This window comes from Elephantulus edwardii, unplaced genomic scaffold (genome assembly GCF_000299155.1).
Source record: "Elephantulus edwardii isolate Elephantulus edwardi_28Jun2011 unplaced genomic scaffold, EleEdw1.0 scaffold00058, whole genome shotgun sequence".
Lineage (NCBI taxonomy): Eukaryota > Metazoa > Chordata > Mammalia > Macroscelidea > Macroscelididae > Elephantulus > Elephantulus edwardii.
Window position 1 is genome coordinate 7,571,410 of NW_006399808.1, and position 21,630 is coordinate 7,593,039.

Below are 21,630 nucleotides of genomic sequence, written 5' to 3' on the forward strand. Positions count from 1 at the left end.
TCCTCCTCATTGAGGGTCTTCCTCTCCTGCGCTGTCCCTTTACTCTCCCAAGCATGATGTCCCTCTCCAAGGACTGGTCCCTCCTATGAACATGTTCAGTATGTCAGATGAAGTTTCAGAATCCTTGTCTCCAGGGAGGTGCCTGCATGTGACTACACAGCATCGCACACCTCAGAAGAATAAGGTGCTAGATAGATCCTACAGATCATCAGTAAACAGGAGTCTGTGGTGAGGTGCAGGAGTTCAGCCAGATTGTCAGCAGACAAGGTTGTAGAAAACTGCTCAGGTCTTTAGTGACCTTTCTTTAATGCCTCATGCAAAATCCTGGGAACATGGAAGCGGCTAATTTTCCTTAAGGAAAATGGTAGTGGCTTTGGACATAATTATGATAAAGTCAGGGCTTGTCCCTCCTCCTCTGTACAAGAGCATACCCTGTAGGGAAAATAGACTTTCAAACATTTAGTATGAGAATCAAGAGGAAGTCTTGGGATCTTAAAATGAAATGTCATGGATACATGATGGCAAAGCAATGGCCTTCATAGGGCTACTCTTTGTCACTATTCAAGGTGAGGGGTTGTACCAAGCTTCTTGGGAAGAGTTGGAGGTAAGTGGGGTCAGCCCAGAGAAAGAAGACAAGAGGGAGGGTATCTAAAGAAATGGAGTCATGCAAAAAGGAAGCAGCTTCCTCCCGCTCTGTAGTCAGAACTCAAGGTAGGCTTAGTTTCACTGGAAAAGAAAAGGCTTAAAAAAATTGGGCCCAAAGTGGGACTCTGACACTCTTCTTCATAGGACAGTGACAATATTCTTCAACAGCAAATTGCATTAAGACTACAAATGCTCGAGGAAAATATTGCTTATTATTTGTTGTTATGTGCCGTAGAGTCGCCTGTGACTGACTCATAGCGACCCGGTGTACAACAGCTCTGTAGCCTGCCCTGTGCTAAGCCAGTCTCATTGTCTACAATACACCTACTCCCATTACCCCAGTTACTGCGTCAATCCATCTCATGCAGGGTCTTCCTCTCCTGTGCTGTTCCTCCACCCTTAGAGGCATAATGTTCTTTTCCAAGGACCGGTGCCTCCTGGCCATGTGCCCAAAGTGTTTGAGATGGAGCTTCGAAATCCTAGCTGCCAAGGAGAAACTTGGTTTCACCCTCTCCAAGACAGATCTATTTAATTTCTTGGCAGTCTATGGTATGTTCAAGACTCTTCTCCAGCATCATAATTTAAAAACACCGATCCTTCATCTGTCATCTTTAATCACTGTTCAACTCTGATGCATAGAAAATAATTATGAAGACTTTGGCTTGTATCAGGTGCATCTTAGCCTCTAGACTGGCATCATTGTTTCTCAGTGCTCTGGCAAGGTCCCTCACAGCAGATTTTCCCGAAGCAATTCATATTTTGATTTCCTAACTGCTGGTGCCAAGAGTTTGGATGTTTTAATGTAAGTTTTAATTAATTGTTGATAATCTCAATCTCTTCTCCATCTATCATTGAGCTGCCAGTTGGCCCAGTCATAAGAATCTTTGTTTTCTTGATGTTCAGCTTCAATTCATATTGAAGACTACAGTCCTTGACTTTCTGCAGCAAGTGCTTCAGGTCCTCCTCAGTTTCAGCAAGCAAGGCTGTGTCATCTGCATAACATAGGGTTGTTGATGAGTCTTCCTCCAATTCTGATGCCACATTCCTCTTCATAAAGCCCATCCTCCCGAATGATCTGTTCTGCATATACATTGAAAAGATATGGAGACAGGATGCATCCCTGACCCACTCCTTTCCTGAACCATGTAGTGTTTCCTTGCTCTGTTCTGAGGACTGCTTCCTAATAGAAGTTTTGCATGAGCACAATCAAGTGTTGTGGGATTCCCATTCTCTTCAAAGTTACCCACAATTTGTTGTAATCCGCACAAATGCCTTTTCATAATCAATGAAGCACAGGTAGACATTCTTCTGGTACTCTGCTTTCTGCCAAGATACATTTGACATTGGTGATAATGTCTCTAGTCCCATGACCTCTTCTAAACTCAGCTTTTATTTCTGGTAGTTCTCTGTTAATGTACTGTTCCAGTCATTTTTGGATAATCTTCAGCAGGATTTTGCTTGCTATTATTGGTGGCATTAGTGATATTATTCAATATTCTGCCTATAGCATCCTTAAGTATTGCAATTCATGGCTTGAATTTGTTTTTTTATTCCTTCAGCTTAAGAAATGCTGAATGAATTGAGCCCTTGGAGTGTTACCTACTCCAACTCCTTGCACATTTCATTATAATACTTTGCCTTGTCTTTTCGGGCTGCCCTTTGAAGTCTTCCATTCAACTCCTTAACTTCTTCCCTTTGCTTTGTCTTTTTGGAGCTCTCGTGCAATATTAAGAGTCTCTTCTGGCATCCACTTTGGTCTTCTTCCTCTGTTTTTGTAATGACCTTTTGCATTCTTTATGGATGATGTTCTTGATATCCTACCACAGCTCATCTGCTCTTCATTCATTAGTGTTCAAGGCCTCAAACTTGTTCCCGAGTTGGTTTTTAAGTTCAGGGACAAATGACTCAAGATCAATTTTTTTATTCCTGTGGATTTGATTTGACCTTTTTTGCTTTTTTTTTTTTTTTTACCTTCTTTGCTTTAATTTGAGTCAGTGCACCGTGAACGAGAAGAGCTTTTGACTTTCCAAAGATCGGTGAGCAAGAGGATTCGCCATGGCGTCCTTGGTCAAAAAGGTGATCAGCACCGTGAAAGCCCCGGGGGCCATTGGTCCTTACAGATTAGCATTCAAAGATGTGTCCTGTGGCTGCCCTTGGTCGAGGCATCACTGGCACCTGGGCTGCAGAAATCACGAATTCACTTACCGTGTCAAGCTGTGCTGGGCGACAGGACTGTTTACATTTCGGGACAAGTAGGTTTGAACCCTGCAACTGGACAGCTTGTTCCAGGAGGGGTAGTAGAAGAAACTAAACAAGCTGCAACACTTCCATGATACATCTTCAAGGATATGAACATGTACGGCTAAACACAACTGATAACAGTGCATCTAAACTCCAAAATCAATCTCCATAATAGTCTATGTGTTTCCTACTGTCAAAGGGGTGCTTTAGAGTAGTGAGAGAAGACCTTCACCCTGAAACCCACAGCGTCCCTTTTCAGCAGGAAGTAGCTAAGAGAATACGCCATCCCCTTTTCCTTATGAATCAGGGTGAAGTCTCTCTCACGGAGGAGTGATAGGGAATGCCAAGGGACACACTGACAAAGGAGATTAATCAGAACTGGCTTTGACAAGCACTGTGGCAATTCGACAATTAAAATGGACATGGGGGGAAAGAAAAACGAATTGGGGAGGAGGGTGGAGAAAACAGTGCAACAATGAATGAATGAAAACCCAAAATCTCTGTAAATGTTCATTAAAACTAATAAAATTTAATAATAATAATAATAAAAGAATTAATCAATGTAAAAAAAAATTGAACTTTCATATGAGTAGTTGATGGTCTGCTCTGCAATCAGCATCTAGCCTAGTTTTCAACTGCTGATATTGAACTTCTCCAACAATTTCTTCCACAGATGTAATCAATCTGATTCAGATTGATTCAGGTGAAATTCATGTGTACAGCCTGCATTTATCTTTCTTTTTTTTTTTCTCTTTATGAGCAGTAAAGTTTAATTCCTTTTAACGACAAACCACATCCAAGGCCTTAACTTACAGACATAAACCAGAGTAGCCATTTAAAGCATTAAATATTAAGGTAACAAGACATACAAGAGCGGATCTAAGGAAATGCTTTGCCATCTGAAGCTTACAAGAAACCCTGCCTGACTCCACAGTAGAGCTCTGCTAGTGCTTGGATATGGCTGAGGATATGAGCATTTCTGCAGAACTGAAAAACAGCTTTGTTTCACAAGTACAGAAGCATTTTAGACCACATTGGTAGGTACTTGTCTTCACGTTAAAGGAAAAGAGGGGAAAGGCAAGTTCCTCACAGCACATTAGGCTGCCTTGCACAGGGCAACGGCCGAGAAGCGGACCTCCCCCTGCTCACGCTCAGTGAATTCTCTGCACACCTTGGCAGCATCCTGCAGCAGGGAGTCCTCTGAACTGGTGCCATGGTTCAAGGGGAAAGGCATTCGTCCATTGAGTTCGTAGAGGTGGCCATCCACGTTGTTAAACAGAATAAAATGAAAGTTCACTTTGTCGTCTACCCGACACTGACCTTCCTGCGCCACAGCGTCGTGAGCTGCCTGGATGGCCTCATTCTTTTCAAAGCGTTTTGCTCTGTCATCAGGAGACAGCTTCTCCGTTTCAGAAAGAAACTGCTTCAGGACAGATCCATTGTCAAACTGCAGTTTGTCCTGATTATTGGCCACTGCATGTATCAGTCCAACGGTCCCACAGGAGTTCCCAATAGTCTGCTTCATGAAGTACATTCTGGGACTGACTTCTTGTCCCTTCAGTTCTTCAATCTGCTTTTTCCTGAAATTCTCGTGTTTGTTCAGCATCTCCGGGTTGATCTCCATCGGTTTGAGCTGCATCTTCACGAAGATCAGGAAGAGACTCAAGCGCTAGAAGACGAAAAACAGTCTGCATTTATGTTTCTTATAAAAGGTATTTGCAATCAATAAATCATTGATTGTGCAGAATTCTATCATTCTATCTTAGCCTCATTTCAGTCATCAAGTCCATGTTTTCCAACTACTGATCCTTCTTCCTGGTTCCTAACTTTTGCATTCCTGCCACCTATTATTATTAATGCATCTTGGTTGCATGTTCGATTGATTTCTGACTGCAAAAGAGCTATTTTGGGGTGGGGGCTGTGAAATTAACAAAGAATAAAAATTGAAATATAAATTTGATTAACTTTCCTGGAAGGTAACTTAGCAACAAGTATCAAATGCATCTTAAAATATTATACATATAATGAAGAAATTGTTGGAGTAATAATAATGATGATTTAGTCATGTTTAAAACTGAGTATTTATTGTTAGTAGAAATACAAATTGAAATATTTGAAGATTAAATAGTTTGGGAGTTGCTTCCAAATAACCCAGGAGGCAATGGAGGGCTTTGCCAATAAACCCATGTATGAGTTAAAAAAAAAGAAAAAATTCCAAGGGCAGGGCATAAAAGAAATATAGCAAAGTCGTTCATCTTTAGTGTTTCTTATAACCATAGAACATCATTGTTGTCATAGTTAGGAGCTGTTTTTATAGTTAGGTACATATTCAACTCATAGTAACTCTCAACAAAACAGAATGAAATCTCCACGGGGCTTAAAGCCACTGCTGCAGTCACTCTGCCAATTTTTCTTGTTGAGGTTCCTCTTCTCTGACCCTCTACCTTTCCCATCACGATGGGGGTAGAAATTGTAGGAGTGGGTATATTTTCCACTCTAGGCTGTTATTCTGTAATTGTTGCTGTTGTCATTAGACACTGCCAAGTTGGATCTGACTCACAGTGATCCTACGCAGGACAGAGCGGAACTGTGATCCTGCACTGGTCTGATTGATAATATCTGCCTTATGTCCATTGTTGCGAACACTGTGTAATCCATCTCGTTGAGCATCTTCCTCTTTTTTGCTGGCCCTCTCCTTTCCCAAGCATGACGTTTTTCTCCAGGATTTGATCTCTCCTAATAACATATCCAAAGTACCTGAGGTGAAGTCTTCCCACCCCCACCCTTCAATGATCATCACTTCTTCCAAAACAAATTAGTTCATTCTTTTAGTGCCAGTATTCTTTGTCTGCAACACAATTCACAAGCATCAATTCTTCTTCAGTCTTCCTTATCTATTATCCAACTTTTACATACATATAAGGCGATTAAAAATACCATGGTTTGAATTAGGTGTACCTTTGTCCTAAAATGACATCCTTGCTCTTTAAAGAGATCCTTTGTAGCAGATCTTCCCAATGCAATACATTGTTTAATTTTTTTTTTTACTTCTGCTTCCATGGGTGTTGATTGTATATCTAAGTAAAATGAAATCCTTGATAGCCTCTATTAATCACGATATTGTTTAATGACCCAAGGGTTAAGATTTTTGTTTTATTTTGAGATCTTGTCATTCATATTGAAGACTATTATAATCTTTAGTCTTCATCAGTAAGTGCTTCAAGCCTTTTCATATTCTACAAGTAAAGCTGTGTAAGTTGCATATTGCAGGTTGCTACTGAATCCTCCTTCAATCCTGATACTACATTCTTCATAAACACCAGTTTCTCAGACTATTTGCTCAGCAGATTGAATAGGTATAGCAAAAGGATATAATCATGAGACATACCTTTCTGATTTTTAAACCATGCAAGATTCCCTTGTTCTTTCTGAAATGACTACTTCTTAGTGTATGTATAGGTTCTGCATGAACACACTTAAATGTTTATAAATTTGCATTCTTTGCAACATCATTAATAAATTGTTAAGATGCACAGAGTCAAATGACTTTGCATAGGCAGTTGAACACAAGAATATATGTTTTTGCTTTCTGGTATGATCTATCTAACATTGGTAATGCTATCTCTCAGGCCATATCCTTCTCTGAATCAGACTTCAGTTTCTAGCAGTTCCCTGGAGATGTACAGTCCCAACTAGTTTTAAATTATCCTTAGCAAAGATTTACTTGTGTCTAATATTGTTCAGTAATTTCTGTATTCAGTTGGATCACCTTTCTTGGGAATAAATCAGAATATGAATATGTTCCAGGTCAGGTTTTATAAATTCCTTGGCATAGAAAAGTGCTTCTAGTATTACATTAATTTGTTGGAATTTGATGATATTATTTGTAAAATAAACAATTAGTTAAATCTAGGATTTTTATCAAACAACCCAAGACTAGCAGTAAATTCTTAAGTCTACTTTTTATTTGCAGATTCCCATTTTTCCTTGTGTACACTATTCCAAGTCCTCAGTTCGGCTCCTACTAGATCAAGTTTAAGAGTAAGTCTTCAGAGTATTATGTAAGGATGTTACTTACCAGGTAGCCAGAAAAGTCTCTGGTAGTCCTCAGACACCTACCAAGTCTGATGTTGTAGAAATGGTGTGGTGTTGGACCTTCCCAAAGGAAAGAAAATCACCATTAGTACCAACCCAAAAACTGATTTCTAGGAGGCAGAAATATACCTTCCTTTTTTAACCCTTTTGACATTTCTCCATTTTCCTGTTGAATGGATAATTTCTTTTAGAAATATCAGTACAAAATTGGTTCCTATATAGCTGAGGTTAAATATATCTCAAATTCCAACTTTTGCTAACTACTGCAACGCTCCATTATCTATAACATCAATAATATTTCCTCCCTTCAGTTCTCTCCTTTCCATTTTAGGGTTCCTTAATTTGCTACAATCCCTCACAGAACTCATGAGCCATCAAGGAAAAGGTTCATACAGTTATGGAGGCTGACAAGTTCCAAACCTGTGGGTCAGAAGTCAACCTAGAGGCTTCGTTTTACCTATGTAGCTGCACAGATTGGTGAACCCAAAGCCGCGGATCAGACAACAGGCTGCTGATTCACACAGCCATGGAATCTGTGAATGAGATCAGACAGTAGGCTACTGGTTCAATTTTATTATAATGAGCCAGAAGCAGGATTCAGAGCAAGGAAAAAGCTTTGCTGGAGCATTCCCGTATGTTGGATGCAGGAAACACTCCTTACTCACTTGAGCAAGGTGGAGCAAGGGCAAGACCTGAATAAGGGCAGAAAGAGTGGGTACTTGAGTCACATCCTCTAGCAAAGTGGTGATTTGAGACATATCTCACCCTAATCCTGCTTCATTAACATAAAGGATAACTCACTCCCACATGGAACCATTATGATAGGCTTTATTACCTGTGACCCATAATGACCCTATGTACAGCAGCTCTGAAACTTGCCCTATCCTGAGCCAGTCTCACTAATTCCGACACACCAAACCCATTGCCCCAGTCACTGTATCAATCCATCTTGTCTGGGGTCTTCCTCTCCTGTGCTGTCCCTCCACCCTTCTAAGCATGATGTCCTTCTCCAAGGACTAGTCTCTCCTGGTCATGTGCCCAAAGTATGGGAGACAGAGCTTTAAAATCCTAGCCTCCAAGGAGAAACTTGGTTTCACCCTCTCCAAGACAGACCTGTCTGTTTTCTTGTTATCCTATGTTATGGTCAAGACTCTTCTTGAGCTCCACAATTCTAAGGCATTGATTATATATATATATATACACATACTATAGGCTTATAGGCTAAAATTTATAACACATCACAAAACAGAAGATAATTACAACAGATTACAAATCGGAGGACAACTATATCATTACTATATCATTAATTGCTGCCAAATAACCTCATTATTCAACTACCACACTACTGACAGTCATGGGCTCTCCACATTGACACATAAGCTTAACGATCACAAGTCCCAGACACCTTATCCACATTAGAAGCAAGCTGTCCAGTTTCCTTGATGGACAACAAGCACTTTATTTGCATAGTAACAGCAAATCATTGTGTGGAAGTCACAAAAACAAAGACTGTAAGAATCATATTGAGTAGTTAGTTCACTGTATTGTTGCACTAATCTTTCCAACAGCCATTCCTCTCACAATAATTTACTCCACAGGGTTTGATAATTCATTGCAATGACCATACAGAATTCACATACCACACTCATGAGTATCGGATTTGTTTGGGAAGTAACAGGTTATAACTCAAAACTAATAGGAACAACTCAGGACACAGTTCTTTAATAAAAACAGCTTGCTTTCTTGCTTTCTTTTCTTTCTTTCCTTCTCTCTCTCTCTCTCTCTCACTTTTTCTTTTTTTTTGGCTGCTGCAATAGGCCCTGGTTCTTGGCCGAGGTCTTGCTCTGTCTGGGCCTCAGCCTAGAGACCACAGCTCTCAGCATCATCACTAACTGTCACACTTTGGCTGAGCCACTGTTCAGACCTGTCCTCATTACCACTCAACCAAGTGTTAGATAAGAGCTCTTTAGCACCACCAAGAAAAACTGATGCCTTTGAACTGTGGTGTTAGAGAAGAGCACTGAATATTCCCTGGATTGCCAAAAGAATAAGCAGGTACGTTTTAGGGAAGGTTCAGCCAGAGTGCTCCTTGGAGGCAAAGATGATCAACTTTGTCTCACATACATTAGGCATGTTGCTGTTGTTGTTTTTGTTGTTCTGTGCCATCGAGTCACTTGCGACTCATAGCAACCCTATGTACAAGAGCCCTAAACACCGTTCTATCCTGTGCCAATCTCGCCGTCTCAGACACATTCATTCCCACCACTCCACTCACAGAATCGGTCCATCTCATCAAGGATCTTCCTCTTGCACCGTCCCTTCACTCTTCCAAACATGAGTCTGCCCTTGCCACTTACCTAGAGCAAAGGATCTAGGAAGCCCATTACAGGGTCTCATGCTGGTCTCCTGGATCTGCTCCTGCAAATTCTTTGCCATTCAATTCTGCTGTGCTCGTTTCCACCTCTGTTTGTGCTGTCTCCAGTTTTATAGCTCTGCTGTCTGTTGAGTCTTGAAAGTTCTCAGCATAAGAAACTTGTATCTGAAGTCACACTCTGATCCTAGCTCTTTTGAAACCTAATGGCATGGCAAAATTGACCTATTACCAACAAGAGTTTCATGTACTTTATTTGCATTAAGATGCTGTCTAATTCCATTGGTGGTCCACAAGAACTCTATTTGCATAATTCCCCCTCCCCCCAGTCATTTTGTAGAAGTTACAAGAACATGAATAGAAGGGCTGTATAGTACCTTGCACTACAATTCCTTGCACTACAGATGCCCTCATGTGTCCCTTTCTCCTGGCTCACCAGAGGCAAGGGCCGACTCATGGGAGGAGCATGGTGGCATCATACAATGGATTTTGTTATTCATCTGCCCTAATAATCAATCCCCAAAGCAGCAAAGTGCAAATTGTTATTTATCCAAACTGCCATTTTGTGATACTGAAATCCAGTTGCTGAGCCCTGAGAGAACATTCTTTACAGAGGGAAGGAACTTCCTGTCAAGGACAGTTAATTTTCATTTTTGCACTGAGCTCCACCTCAAAGTGAGCCTGACTGCTGCTTAGTGACATGGTCTGTACTAGTGGAGGCTTTAATTGAGTGCAGATCTCTGTCTCAGAAGCATAATGTTTGTTGTATATATACTTTGGGACAAAAGGGAAAATGAAAAACAGACCTTTCTGCAGAAAAATTAAAGCAGAATGTCCATAGTCAGGATGACAGCACCAAACACCAGCAGAGGTGGGGTTGGGGTAGTTTGCTGGAATGCCTCACCACCCAGACCTCAGTTCCAATGGGCTGTTTTCAGATGTTCATAAATGCTCAATGCCTATTCAGGTTTCTCTTTGCCAAATATGGATCCATTACAGTTCTTCTTGTAAAACAAAAAGTTTCAGGAAACCAGAGAAAGACAGAAGAGCTTTGATTGTGGGTCCACAGCATGAATTTCTGATACACGAGTTCTTTCAGAATAGGGAAGGTGCACTGATTGTGCAATGTTTATATTCTTGGCTGTAAACCCGAAAGTTGGCAATTTGAATCCATCAGCTACTCCGAGGGAGGAAGATGTGGCAGTCTGCTTCTGTAAGGATTCAAAATATAAAACTTAAACTCATTGTCGTTGAGTCGGAACCAAGCACCGCTGACTCTCTAGTGGGTTTTCAAGGCTGTAAACTGCACAGGAGACTGCCAATCTTTCTACCTCAGAACCACTAGTGGACAGAGAAGTACCATATTTGAGTTAGGAGAGCAACCCTTTCTGGACCAGAGCCTTGGAAAACCCTACAGAACAGTTCTACTGTGCCCTACAGGTTTACAATGAACTGAAATCAACTTGATAGTAATGGGTTGGTTGGGTTTGGGGTCTCCCCACCCCAAGGATGGCACAGATAGGTCAATTCAAGTCAGCTGTTTAGCAGGGTTCCTAAGAGTCATATTTGACTCAACGGCACCTAACAACAGTAGGGGGCATCTCTGTCTATGTCCTAAGAGAGTTCTGGTAGCATAGTAGTAAGGAGTTGCATACCAAACCAAAGGCACACGGCTTGAATCCGCCAGTTATTGCTCTTTGGGAGAAAGATGGGCAATTTCTTCCCATGCTAAGATTTACTGCCTCTGAAAACACACTGGAAGGTTAGTTATGAGTCATTTCCAACTCAACAGTAAATAACAACAGTAGGGTCAGCTTTGTCTATGTCCTTTTACCAGTGGCCTTGAAACTAGCACTTAGCTGGAGAACATTTCCACTTTTACCCCCTTTGTTACCTCTTCTCTGAGCAGTAGAACTGGTCTTTGTGATGTAGAAGATACGTTCTTAAACTGTAGATTGGATCAGGGAGGCCTCTCCTTGGCCCTTGACCTTTCAGTCCTTGACCTCTCAGGCCTATGGGGCTAACCCTGCCTCTGCTCTGCCTGAAGTATTACAAATCTCTTTAGCTCTACCAATAAGTGCCCAGGGGTATCCCAGTCCACCACAAAACCTTGGCCTGAAAGCATTCAACTTTCTAGCTCTGGGTCAGTAGTCTTAGCTCTGCCAAGTGACCACAGACACTTTAACTCCCACCCCTCACCTCCTGCAAGCCACCTTCCTGTAAGAATTTGTTTTCTTGCTTCCTAGACTGGGAAAGCCATTATGCCATCTACTGCCAGTGTCTGGTTTTATTGCCTCTGCTGCAATTCTCTCTCTTTTTCTGAGACTAGGAGGTTCTCAATGCAGGATTCCTAGGTACAAAGGATGTGCTTCACTTCTAAAGCTTCTAAATTTTCTATTTTGGCTGCAATGAAGTCCATCTCTGAGATGGCTTATTTTAAGCCCTTGAGGGCTGGAAAGGCAGAGTAATTCCCTTGTTAGGGTTCCTTGTATTTTATTTGCCTGGTTCCATGCTCAGGAAAGATGATATTTGCATAGTCCTGCCCATGCAGGGAGCTCTGATGGCCTAATGGTAAGAAGCTGTGTTGCAATACTGAAGGCATGCTGTTTGAATCCACCAGCTGCTCTGCAGAAGCATGAACAATCTCCTCCCATGCGATTAATTGAAAACCCTCTGGAGGGTCAGTTCTGACTTGATGATATACAACCTACAACATACAATCATTTGATGGGAGTTACAAGACCAAAGAGAGAACAGTCATATGAAAACAATCCATAGCACTGTACCTCAACTACTATCAACAGTTCTCCTTAATCCTCAAAGAATTTCCTTACATGGCGTCTCTTAGATGATCAAATTCCTACCTCCTTCTCATTCAATCTGCTTAAATGCCACCTCTCAACAAAGTCCTGGCCGTCTTTACTAAGGTAGGACTGCGATTCTTCTGTATCACATCACATGGTTTTAGTTTCTTCATAGACCTTACTGCAACTTGAAATGACTCTGATTATTCATTTGCAGTTTCTTTGCTATTCTTCTCTCTCCCATTAGAATTTAAGCCTCCACAGTGTCTGGCACAATAGATTCTACTCATTGCTTAGGGGCTGAGATGCACTAATATAGTGTTTCCAGCAACAGGGTGAAGCACAGCGGAGATTGTGAGGAGGGTCCAGGATTGGGCAGGAGTCAGTTCTGTTACACACAGGGTTGCTATGGGTTGGACTCAATGTATTGGGACTTAATGTTGTTGTTGTTATGTGCTGTCGAGTTGCCTGTGACTCATAGCGACCCTATGTACAACAGCTCTAAACTCTGCTCTGTCCTGTGCCAATCGCACTGTCTCCGACACTCCCATCCCGATTATCCCAATCACTGAATCAATCCACCTCATAGAAGGCCTTCCTCTCCTGCGCCATCCCTCCACCCTCCCAAGCATGATGTCCCTCTCCAAGGACCGGTCTCTCCTCACAACATGTCCAAAGTGTGTTAGACGGAGCCTCAGAATCCTTGCCTCCAAGGAGCCACCCGGTTTAACCCTTTTCAGGACAAATCTGTTTGTTTTCCTAGCAGTCCATGGTATTCTCAGTACTCTTCTCCAGCACTACAGCTCAAAGGCATCAATTCTCCTTCTATCCTCCTTGGTCATTGTCCAACTCTCTGATGCATAACAGGTGATTGCGAAGACCATGGCCTGTATCAGATGCACCTTAGTCTCCAAAGAGACACCATTGCTCTTCAGCACTTTGGAGAGGTCCCTAACAGCAGACTTTCCCATGGCAATGTGCCTTTTAATTTCCTGGCTGCTGGTGCCAAGACTGTTGACTATGGAGCCAAGCAAACTAAAGCTGTGTACAATCTCAATCTCTTCACCATCCATCCTGATGCTGCCAATTGGTCCAGTGGTGAGAATCTTTGTCTTCTTGACATTGAGCCTCAATCCATATTGTAGGCTGCAGTCCTTGACACTCTGCAGCAGGCGCTTCAGGTCCTCTTCAGTTTCAGCAAGCAGGGTTGTGTCATCGGCATAACGCAGATTGTTGATAAATCATCCACCAATCTTGACCCCACATTTCTCCTCATAGAGCCCAGCCTCCCGGATAATCTGTTCTGCAGATTGGGACTTAATAGTAACATAAAAACAGGAAATATTTCCTGAGAGCTCTTCATTATTTCCAGCCTTCAAATGTTGGATTAGGGAGTCCTAGTAGTATAGTAGGAACTCTTGTGGCATAGCCCATAGGTAGTCCACTGGGAGTTACACTCTTATCCCAAAGATGGAGTTTCTTTGGCAGTTCAAATCCACTATCAGTTCCTCAGAAGAAAGATGGGCAATTTCCTCCCATGTGATTTACAGCATTAGAATCCCAATGAAAGGTCAGCCATGATTCAGTTTTGAGAATGTGGTGAGGTGGTGTAGTATATCACATACAAGCTGTAAACCAAAAGCTGAGCAGTTTGAAGCCACCAGTCCCTTTAAGGAAAAATATGGGCAGTATATTCCCGTGAAGATTTACTGGGCCAGAAACCCAACAAAGGATTGCTGAGTTGAATCGACTTGACAGTAGTAGGTACATCTTAGGTTGAGTTCTTTCCTTTGTCTTCCTTTCCTCCTCCACCACTAGTCTATAGGTTTGCAGCCTTTAAAAGGGATTGCATCTCAACATGAAGAAACAAAAATCTTAGCCAATAGACAAATAGGCAACATCATGATGGACTGAGAAAGGATTGAGGCTGTCAACAACTTCATCTTACTTGGATCCACAGTCAATATAATTGGTACTCGCAGTCAGGAGATGTATTGAACTGGGGAAGTCTGTAGTCAGGGATCTCTCCAAATTATTGAGGAGAATGGGAATCCCAGAAAATTTTATTGTCCTTATGAAAAACCTATATACTTGAATCTAGAGGCAATCATCAGAACAGGACAAGGAGACACTGCATGGTTCAAAATTGGGAAGGATAAAGAGCTCTGGTGGCCTAGTGGCAAGAAGCTGCACTGCAATCCCAGAGGTGTGCGGTTTGAATCCACCAGATGTTCTGCTGGAGAAGGAGGCTCAATCTCCTCCTGTACCAGCCAGATCTGATTTGATGGCACACACACACACACACACACACACACACACACAAAATAAGAAAATAAAATAAAAAAATCAGGAAGGGTGTCAGCCAGGGATGTATTCAGTCTCCATACCTTTTCAATCTATATGCAGAGCAGATCATCCGGGACACTGGGCTATACGAGGAGGAAAGTGGCATTAGGATTGGAGGAAGATTAATCAACAACCTGCATTATGCAGATAACACAACCCTGCTTGCTGAAACTGAGGAGGATATGAAGCACTTGCTATAGAAGGTCAAGGACTGATGCCTTCAATATGGTTTGAGGCTCAACATCAAGAAAATCAACAGATTCTCACCACTGGGCCAACTGGAAGCATCATTAAGGATGGTGAAGAGATTGATATAGTTAACAGTTTTAGTTTGCTTGGTTCCACAATGAACACTCTTGGTACCAGCAGCCAGGAAATCAAGAGATGAATTGCTTTGGGAAACTCAGCTTTCAAGGATCTCTCCAGAGTACTGAAAAGCAACGACGTCAGGCTGGAGACTAAGATGCTCCTGATCCGGGGCATAATCTTTGCAATTGCATGCAATGTGTCAGAGAGCTGGACAGTGAATAGGGATGACAGAAAGAGAATTGATGCCTTTGAGCTGTGGTGCTGTAGAAGAGTGTTGAATATACCATGGACTGCTAGGAGAACAAATAGGTTTGTTCTGGAGAGGATGAAAACAGAATGCTCTTTGGAGACAAGGATTCTGAAGCTTCATCTGACATACCTTGGGCATGTTACAAGGAGGGACCAGTCCTTGGAGAGGGACATCATGTTTGGGAGGGTGAAGGGACAGCGCAAGAGAGGAAGACCTTAGATGAGGTGGATAGATTCTGTGACTGGGGTAATGGGAGTAGGTGTGTCAGAGACAGTGAGGTTGGGACAGTATAGAGAAGGGTTTAGGGCTCTTGTACATAGGGTCGCTATGAGGTGCAAGTGACTCAACAGCACATAACAATAACAACAACAACAATAATAATATCAGTGAGAACTACGGTTTTCTTGGTTCAGGTGGTGGTCTTTTCAGTCACTTTGCTATGCATCTGAGAGCTGGAGGACGTGCCTTTGAGCTGTGGTGTTAGAGAAGAGTTCTGAATACCCTATGGCCTGCCAAAAGAACAAACAGCTATATCTTGGAGAAGGTACAGCTATTGTGTTTCTTGGAGGCAAAGATAATGAGGCTTTATCTCATATATCTTGGGTATACTGTTAGGTTGTACATAACAACAACCTAAGCATCAGAGAGTTGGACAATGACTAAGAAGGATAGAAGGAGAACTGATGCCTTTGAGCTGTGGTGCTAGAGAAGAGTATTGAATGTACGTACCCTGGACTGCCAAGAAAACAAACAGATTCACCCTGAAGAGGGTTAAATCAGGCTGCTCCTTGGAGGCAAGGATTCTGAGGCTTCGTCTGACATACTTTGGACATGTTGTAAGGAGGGAGAGGTCCTTGGAGAGGGAAATCATGCTTGGGAGGGTGGAGGGACAGTGCAGGAGGGGAAGACCCTCTATGAGGTGGATTGATTCAGTGACTGGGGTAATCGGGATGGATGTGTCAGAGGCAGTGATATTGGCACAGGATAGAGCAGGGTTTAGGGCTGTTGTACATAGGGTCGCAAGCAACTCGACGGCACATAACAACAACAACATATTGTTAGGAGAGGTTATTCCTTAGAGAGGGACATCAGGCTTGGGAAGGTGGAGGGATGGCAAAATAGAAGAAGATACTTGGCCAAGTGGATTGAAATGATGACTATGGCAAAGGGCTTGAGTGTGTCAGAGATTGTGAGAGTGGCATAAGATAGGACAGGGTTCAGATCTGTTGTTCATAGAGTTGCTATGAGTCGTACTCAACTTGGTGACACCTAAAAGCAACACAACCTATTTAAAAGTTTCCTCTCCTAAAATCTCCCTTAATATGTCCTTCCCAGGAAGAAATACCTCCTGGTTTTTCTAACCACCTAGCTCTGCTCTCCTGCACCTGTCCCTCCAAATTAATCATGCTAAAATTTAACGTGAAACTTGCGTACCTTTTTTTTAAAGATAATTTTTATTTATTTATTTATTCTTTTTTTTATGTGTGTACTGTCAAATTGGATCTGACTGGTACAGGAGGAGATTGTTCCTCCTTCTTCAGCAGAGCATCTGGTGGACTCGAACCACATACCTCTGGGATTGCAGTGCAGCTTCCTGTCACTAGGCCACCAGAGCTCGCCAAAACTTACTTACCTTTTAAACCATCTTTAGTGTATGGATATTTAATTCAGTGGTGTTAAGTAAACTCACAAGATTGTGTAACCATTATTATTACTATCTATTACTAGGTTTTTTTGTTATCCCAAACAGAAACTCTATACACATTAAACTCTTCATTACTTCCTCCCCCAGCCCCTGTTCTACTTTTTGTCTAAATGAATTTACCTAGTCCACTCATGGAAATGAAATAATATAATAGTTGGAGCTGAGTGCAGAGTGAACCAAGCACGCAGGACAGATGGAATTTGAGTGAGAAATATTATTAAAATAATTAGTTTGGGAGCCTCAGTGGGGAGTAGCATGCCTCAGCAGGGAGCAGGGAGCAATATAATAAACTAACTCAATCTTATAGATATTTATAGGCTAATGCATCCCCCAAAAAGCACAGTACACCTTCTTCTCCAGAGTGCATGGAACTTTCTCCAGAATAGATCACATTTTGTGCCACAAGGCAAACATCAATAAATTTGAAAACATAGAAATAATGTAAAGCATCTTCTCAGATGACAATACTACAAAATTAGAAATCAATAACAAGAGGATAAAGGAGGAAAAAAAAACCCACCCATACATTTGGAAGCTGAACAACACCTTGCTTGACCATGAGTGGGTACAAGAAGAAATAAAAGATGACATTAAAAATTTTCTTGAAACAAATGACAATGAAAACATCATTTACCAAAACCTCTGGGAAACAGCCAAAGCAGTAATCAGAGGTCAATTTATAGCAATAAGCAAATGCATCAAAAGGCCAGAAAAAATGAACATTGACTCTTTAACCCAACATCTCCAACAGATTGAAAAAGAACAGCAAGAAAACGTGAAACCCTCTAAAAAACCCTGAAATTATAAAAATTAGAGCAGAAATAAATAGAAACCTGAAAAAACAATTGAAACCATCAACAAAACTAGGAGTTGGTTTTTTGAAAAGGTCAATAAAATCAACAAACCAACCTTTCTACGAAGATGGCACCGAAAGCAAAGAAGGAAGCCCCTGCCCCTCCCAAAACTGAAGCCAAAACAAAGGCATTAAAGGCCAAGAAGGCAGTCCTGAAGGGCATCCACAGCCAAAAAAAAAAAAAAAGAAGATCTGCATGTCCTGCATGTCACCCACCTTTCAGCGGCCTAAGACGCTGAGACTCCAAAGGCAGCCCAAATATGCCCGGAAGAGCACCCCCAGGAGAAACAAGCTTGAGCACTATGCCATCATCAAATTTCCCCTGACCACTGAGTCAGCCATGAAGAAGATAGAAGATAACAACATACATATGTTCATTGTGGAAGTCAAGGCCAACAAGCACCAAATTAAGTGGTAAACAAGCTCTATGACATTGATGCAGCTAAGGGCAACACTTTGATTAGGCCTGATGGAGAGAAGAAGGCCTATGTTCGACTTGCTCCTATGATGCTTTGGATGTTGCCAACAAAATTGGGATCATCTAAACTGAGTCCAGCTGGCTAATTCTAAATATACATTTTTCTCACCAAAAAAAAATAAATAAATCAACAAACCACTAGCAAAACTAACAAACGAAAAAACACAAATAATCTGAATAAGAGATGAAACAGGCAGCATCACAACAGAACTAACTAAAATAAAATGGCTAACACTGGAATATTATAAAAAACTATACTCAAACAAGTATGAAAACCTAGAGGAAATGGACAAATACATAGAAATTTACAACCTATCTAAACTGGCCCTAAGTGAAATTGAACACCTGAACAGACTCATTACAAAAGAAGAAACTGAAAAGGTAATAAAACAACTTCCAGCCAAAAAAAGCCCTGGACCAGAATTTTATCAAACATTCAGAGAGGAACTGTCACCAATTCTACATAAACTATTTCAGAAAATAGAAAAAGATGGAATTCTCCCAGACTCATTCTATGAAGCAAACATATCCTTGATACCAAAGCCAGGAAAGAACACCACCAAAATAGAAAACTATAAGCCAATATATCTTAAGAACATATCTGAAAAATCCTGAATAAAATACTGGCCAATATAGGAGGCATCTCACTCCCTGATTTCAAATCCTACTACACTGTTGTGGTAGTCAAGACAGCATGGTACTGGTACAATGACAAACACATAGATCAACGGAATAGAATTGAGAACCCAGAAATCAGCCCATCTACCTAACTGACTTTTTACAAGGAGATGAAATCAGTTAAATGGGGAAACAACAGCCTTTTAAAGAAATTGTGTTGGTGAAAATGGAAAACTATCTGTAGAAAACTCAAGCAAGACCCACACCTCACTCCATATACAAAACCCAACTCAAAGTGGATCAAGGACCTAGGACTAATACCAAGAACTATAAACTTCATTAGAGAAAAGCTTGAAAAAACTCTAGAAGCCCTAATCCACAAAATAAAAATAAAAAATTCTTCCAAGAATTCTGAAAAACCTACAACCAGGAGAGGATAAAATAGAAGAATCAAATCCCTATGCACATCCAAAAACTTCTCCAACAGGGTAAAAGGGAAGACACAGACTGGGGGAAGAAATATTTAATAATGACATGTGGTAAGGGACTTATATCTAAAATTTATAAAATACTCAAGCACCACAATAAGATAAACAACCCAATTGAAAAATGAACATATGAAGAGACACTTCACCAAAGAAGACATTCAGATTCCTATCTCTAAGAGAGATGCAAATCAAAACAGTTATGAGATATCATCTCACCCCAGTAAGAATTGCAAACTTTAAAAGAATAGCAAACAACAAATGCTGACAAGGTTGTAGAGAAACTGGAATCCTTATTCACTGCTGGTGGGAGTATAAAATGGCACAACCACTATGGAAGGCAGTATGGCATGTTCTCAAAAAGTTGGAGATAGAAATACCATTTGACCCAGCAATTCCACTAATGGGAATATATGCTAAAGAAATCCAAACTGCCACCCAAACAGATTTATGCACACCCATGATTAATTGTGGCTTTGTTCACTATAGCAAAGAGTTGGAAACAAGCCAAGTGTTCATCAACAAATGAATGGCTAGAGAAGCTTTGGTATATTCACACAATGGAATACTATGCTGCATTGAAAAACAAGGAACTCATGAACTATTATACAAAATATCTCAGTCACAAAGGACAAATACTGCATAGTGCCACTGTTGTAAAATGGGTCTGACATCAGAATTAGGGGAAAACAAAGAGGGGATAAATAATGTATACAGCATTGAAACAGATGAGGGAGAGAACAGTTTAGGAGGAATATATGACTAGGTGTTATTGTCATGACAAGAGTCCAGAATGAAAGCTGCATAGTGGAGTGGACTGGGGTGGGGGGATTGTATAATAATGAGAGTTGTTTTGTTTTGGTTTTTACTTTTCAAAGACAAAAGCTAACTAGGTGGGAGGTGTGGGCAAGGAGGAAAGAGTGTAACAATTAATGAATGGAAATCCAAAATCTCTGTAAACTTTCATTACAATAAAAAGGGGGGGAATCATACAATAGTTACAATAGTTGTCCTTTTTTGTGACTGACTTGTCACAAAACATTATGAAAACATAATGTTTCAAGGTTTATGCATGAAAAGATCTTAGCATGATTCAGAATTTCCTTTTGATGGCCAAAAAATATTCCGTGTCTGTAGAGACCATATTTTTGGTTTTTTTTGGCCTTTCATCAGCTTATGAGCCTTTAGATCATTTCTACCATTGGTTATTGTGAATAATACTGCAATAAACATTGATGTATATCATCTGGCACTTTGTTTTCAAGTCTTTTGGGTATATTCCTAGGAATAAAATGAATGGCTGAGTCATATGTTAATTCTTTAACTTTGTGAGTAACTTTTGAAATGTTTTCCACAGAAGCTGAATTATTTTAAATTCTCATAGTCAATGGCTGAGGGTTCCAATATCTTGATATCCTCACTAACACTTTTATTTTCTGGTGGTTTGTTTGAGGTCTTATTTGTCCTTGTTGTTTTATAATATCCACCATCTTCAGTAACCCAATGGAAGGTCAGTTTATTATGAGTTGATTCTGATTCAGCAGCAATGAGTTTGAGTTTTGGTGGACTTTGTGTGTGTTTTGCTTTGCTTTAGTAAGCATAAAAGAAACCCTGGTAGAATAGCGTGTGATGTATATTGTGCTAGTCTGTTAACTAAAAGATCATCAGTTCTAATCCACCAGCTACTCCATGAAAGAAAAATTATAATCTTTGTAAAGATGTACAACCTTGGAAACGCAACGGAGGGTTGCTAACAGTTGGACCCCGACTTAATCTCATTTGATTGAAAAAACTATTAGAAGAAAGATTTAATGCACTGAACACTAATGATCAAACACCAGAGGAATTGTAGGGTAGTATCAAAGACATCAGCCATGAAGAAAGCAAAAGGTCATCACAGAGGCAGAAAAGAAAGAAAAGACCAACATAGATGTCAGAAGAGACTCTGAAACATGCACTAGAACATTGTTGTTGTTGTTGTGTACCATTGAGTTGGAACTAGCTCATAGCTGACCCTCCAGCAGATTTTCAGAGGCTGTAAATCACACAAGAGGAAGCTGCCCATCTTTGTCACACAGAGCATCTGATGGATTTTAACCACTTGCCTATAATACAGAGAGGTCAAAACAAAGGACAGAGGTGCTAAAGTAAGAAACCTGAACAGATGATTTCAAAGAGCAACTTAAGAAGACAAAGCAAAGTGTTATACTGAAAAGTGTAAAGGGCTGGGATTAAAAAACCAAAAGGGCAAAACATACTATTTCTCAAGCTAAAAGAAATGAAGAGCAAATGTAAGCCTGGAGTTACAATACTGAAGGATTCTAAAATATTGTCTCTCTCAGGGAGGAGTGATAGGGAATGGCAAAGGACACACTGACAAAGGAGATTAATCAGAACTGACTTTGACAAGCACTGTGGCAATTGGACAAT

At 40.8% G+C, this 21,630-nt stretch overlaps 3 protein-coding genes across 3 annotated transcripts in view; 2 read left to right on the forward strand and 1 right to left on the reverse strand.

The window, feature by feature from the left end:
* DUPD1 (dual specificity phosphatase and pro isomerase domain containing 1) overlaps window positions 1–21,630 on the forward strand; it is a 54,551-nt gene that overhangs the window by 16,105 nt on the left and 16,816 nt on the right. The gene's annotated exons all lie outside the window — the stretch shown is intronic.
* Window positions 2,701–2,978, forward strand: LOC102874431 (ribonuclease UK114-like). The gene is made up of 2 exons (XM_006887557.1): window positions 2,701–2,764; window positions 2,854–2,978. Exons 1-2 carry the CDS (start codon window positions 2,701–2,703, stop codon window positions 2,976–2,978), a joined length of 189 nt encoding a protein of 62 aa, XP_006887619.1.
* LOC102847312 (ubiquitin carboxyl-terminal hydrolase isozyme L1-like) lies at window positions 3,983–4,492 on the reverse strand. The gene has a single exon (XM_006887505.1). It carries the CDS (start codon window positions 4,490–4,492, stop codon window positions 3,983–3,985), a length of 510 nt encoding a protein of 169 aa, XP_006887567.1.

Bases quoted from the DNA above. Each gene is read 5' to 3' on its own strand.
- LOC102874431 (XM_006887557.1), top strand. From the start codon at position 2,701: ATGGCGTCCTTGGTCAAAAAGGTGATCAGCACCGTGAAAGCCCCGGGG. The intron at 2,765-2,853 runs GATTAGCATTCA...TTCACTTACCGT, and splicing joins GGGGGCCATTGGTCCTTACA to GTCAAGCTGTGCTGGGCGAC.
- LOC102847312 (XM_006887505.1), bottom strand. From the start codon at position 4,492: ATGCTGAACAAACACGAGAATTTCAGGAAAAAGCAGATTGAAGAACTG.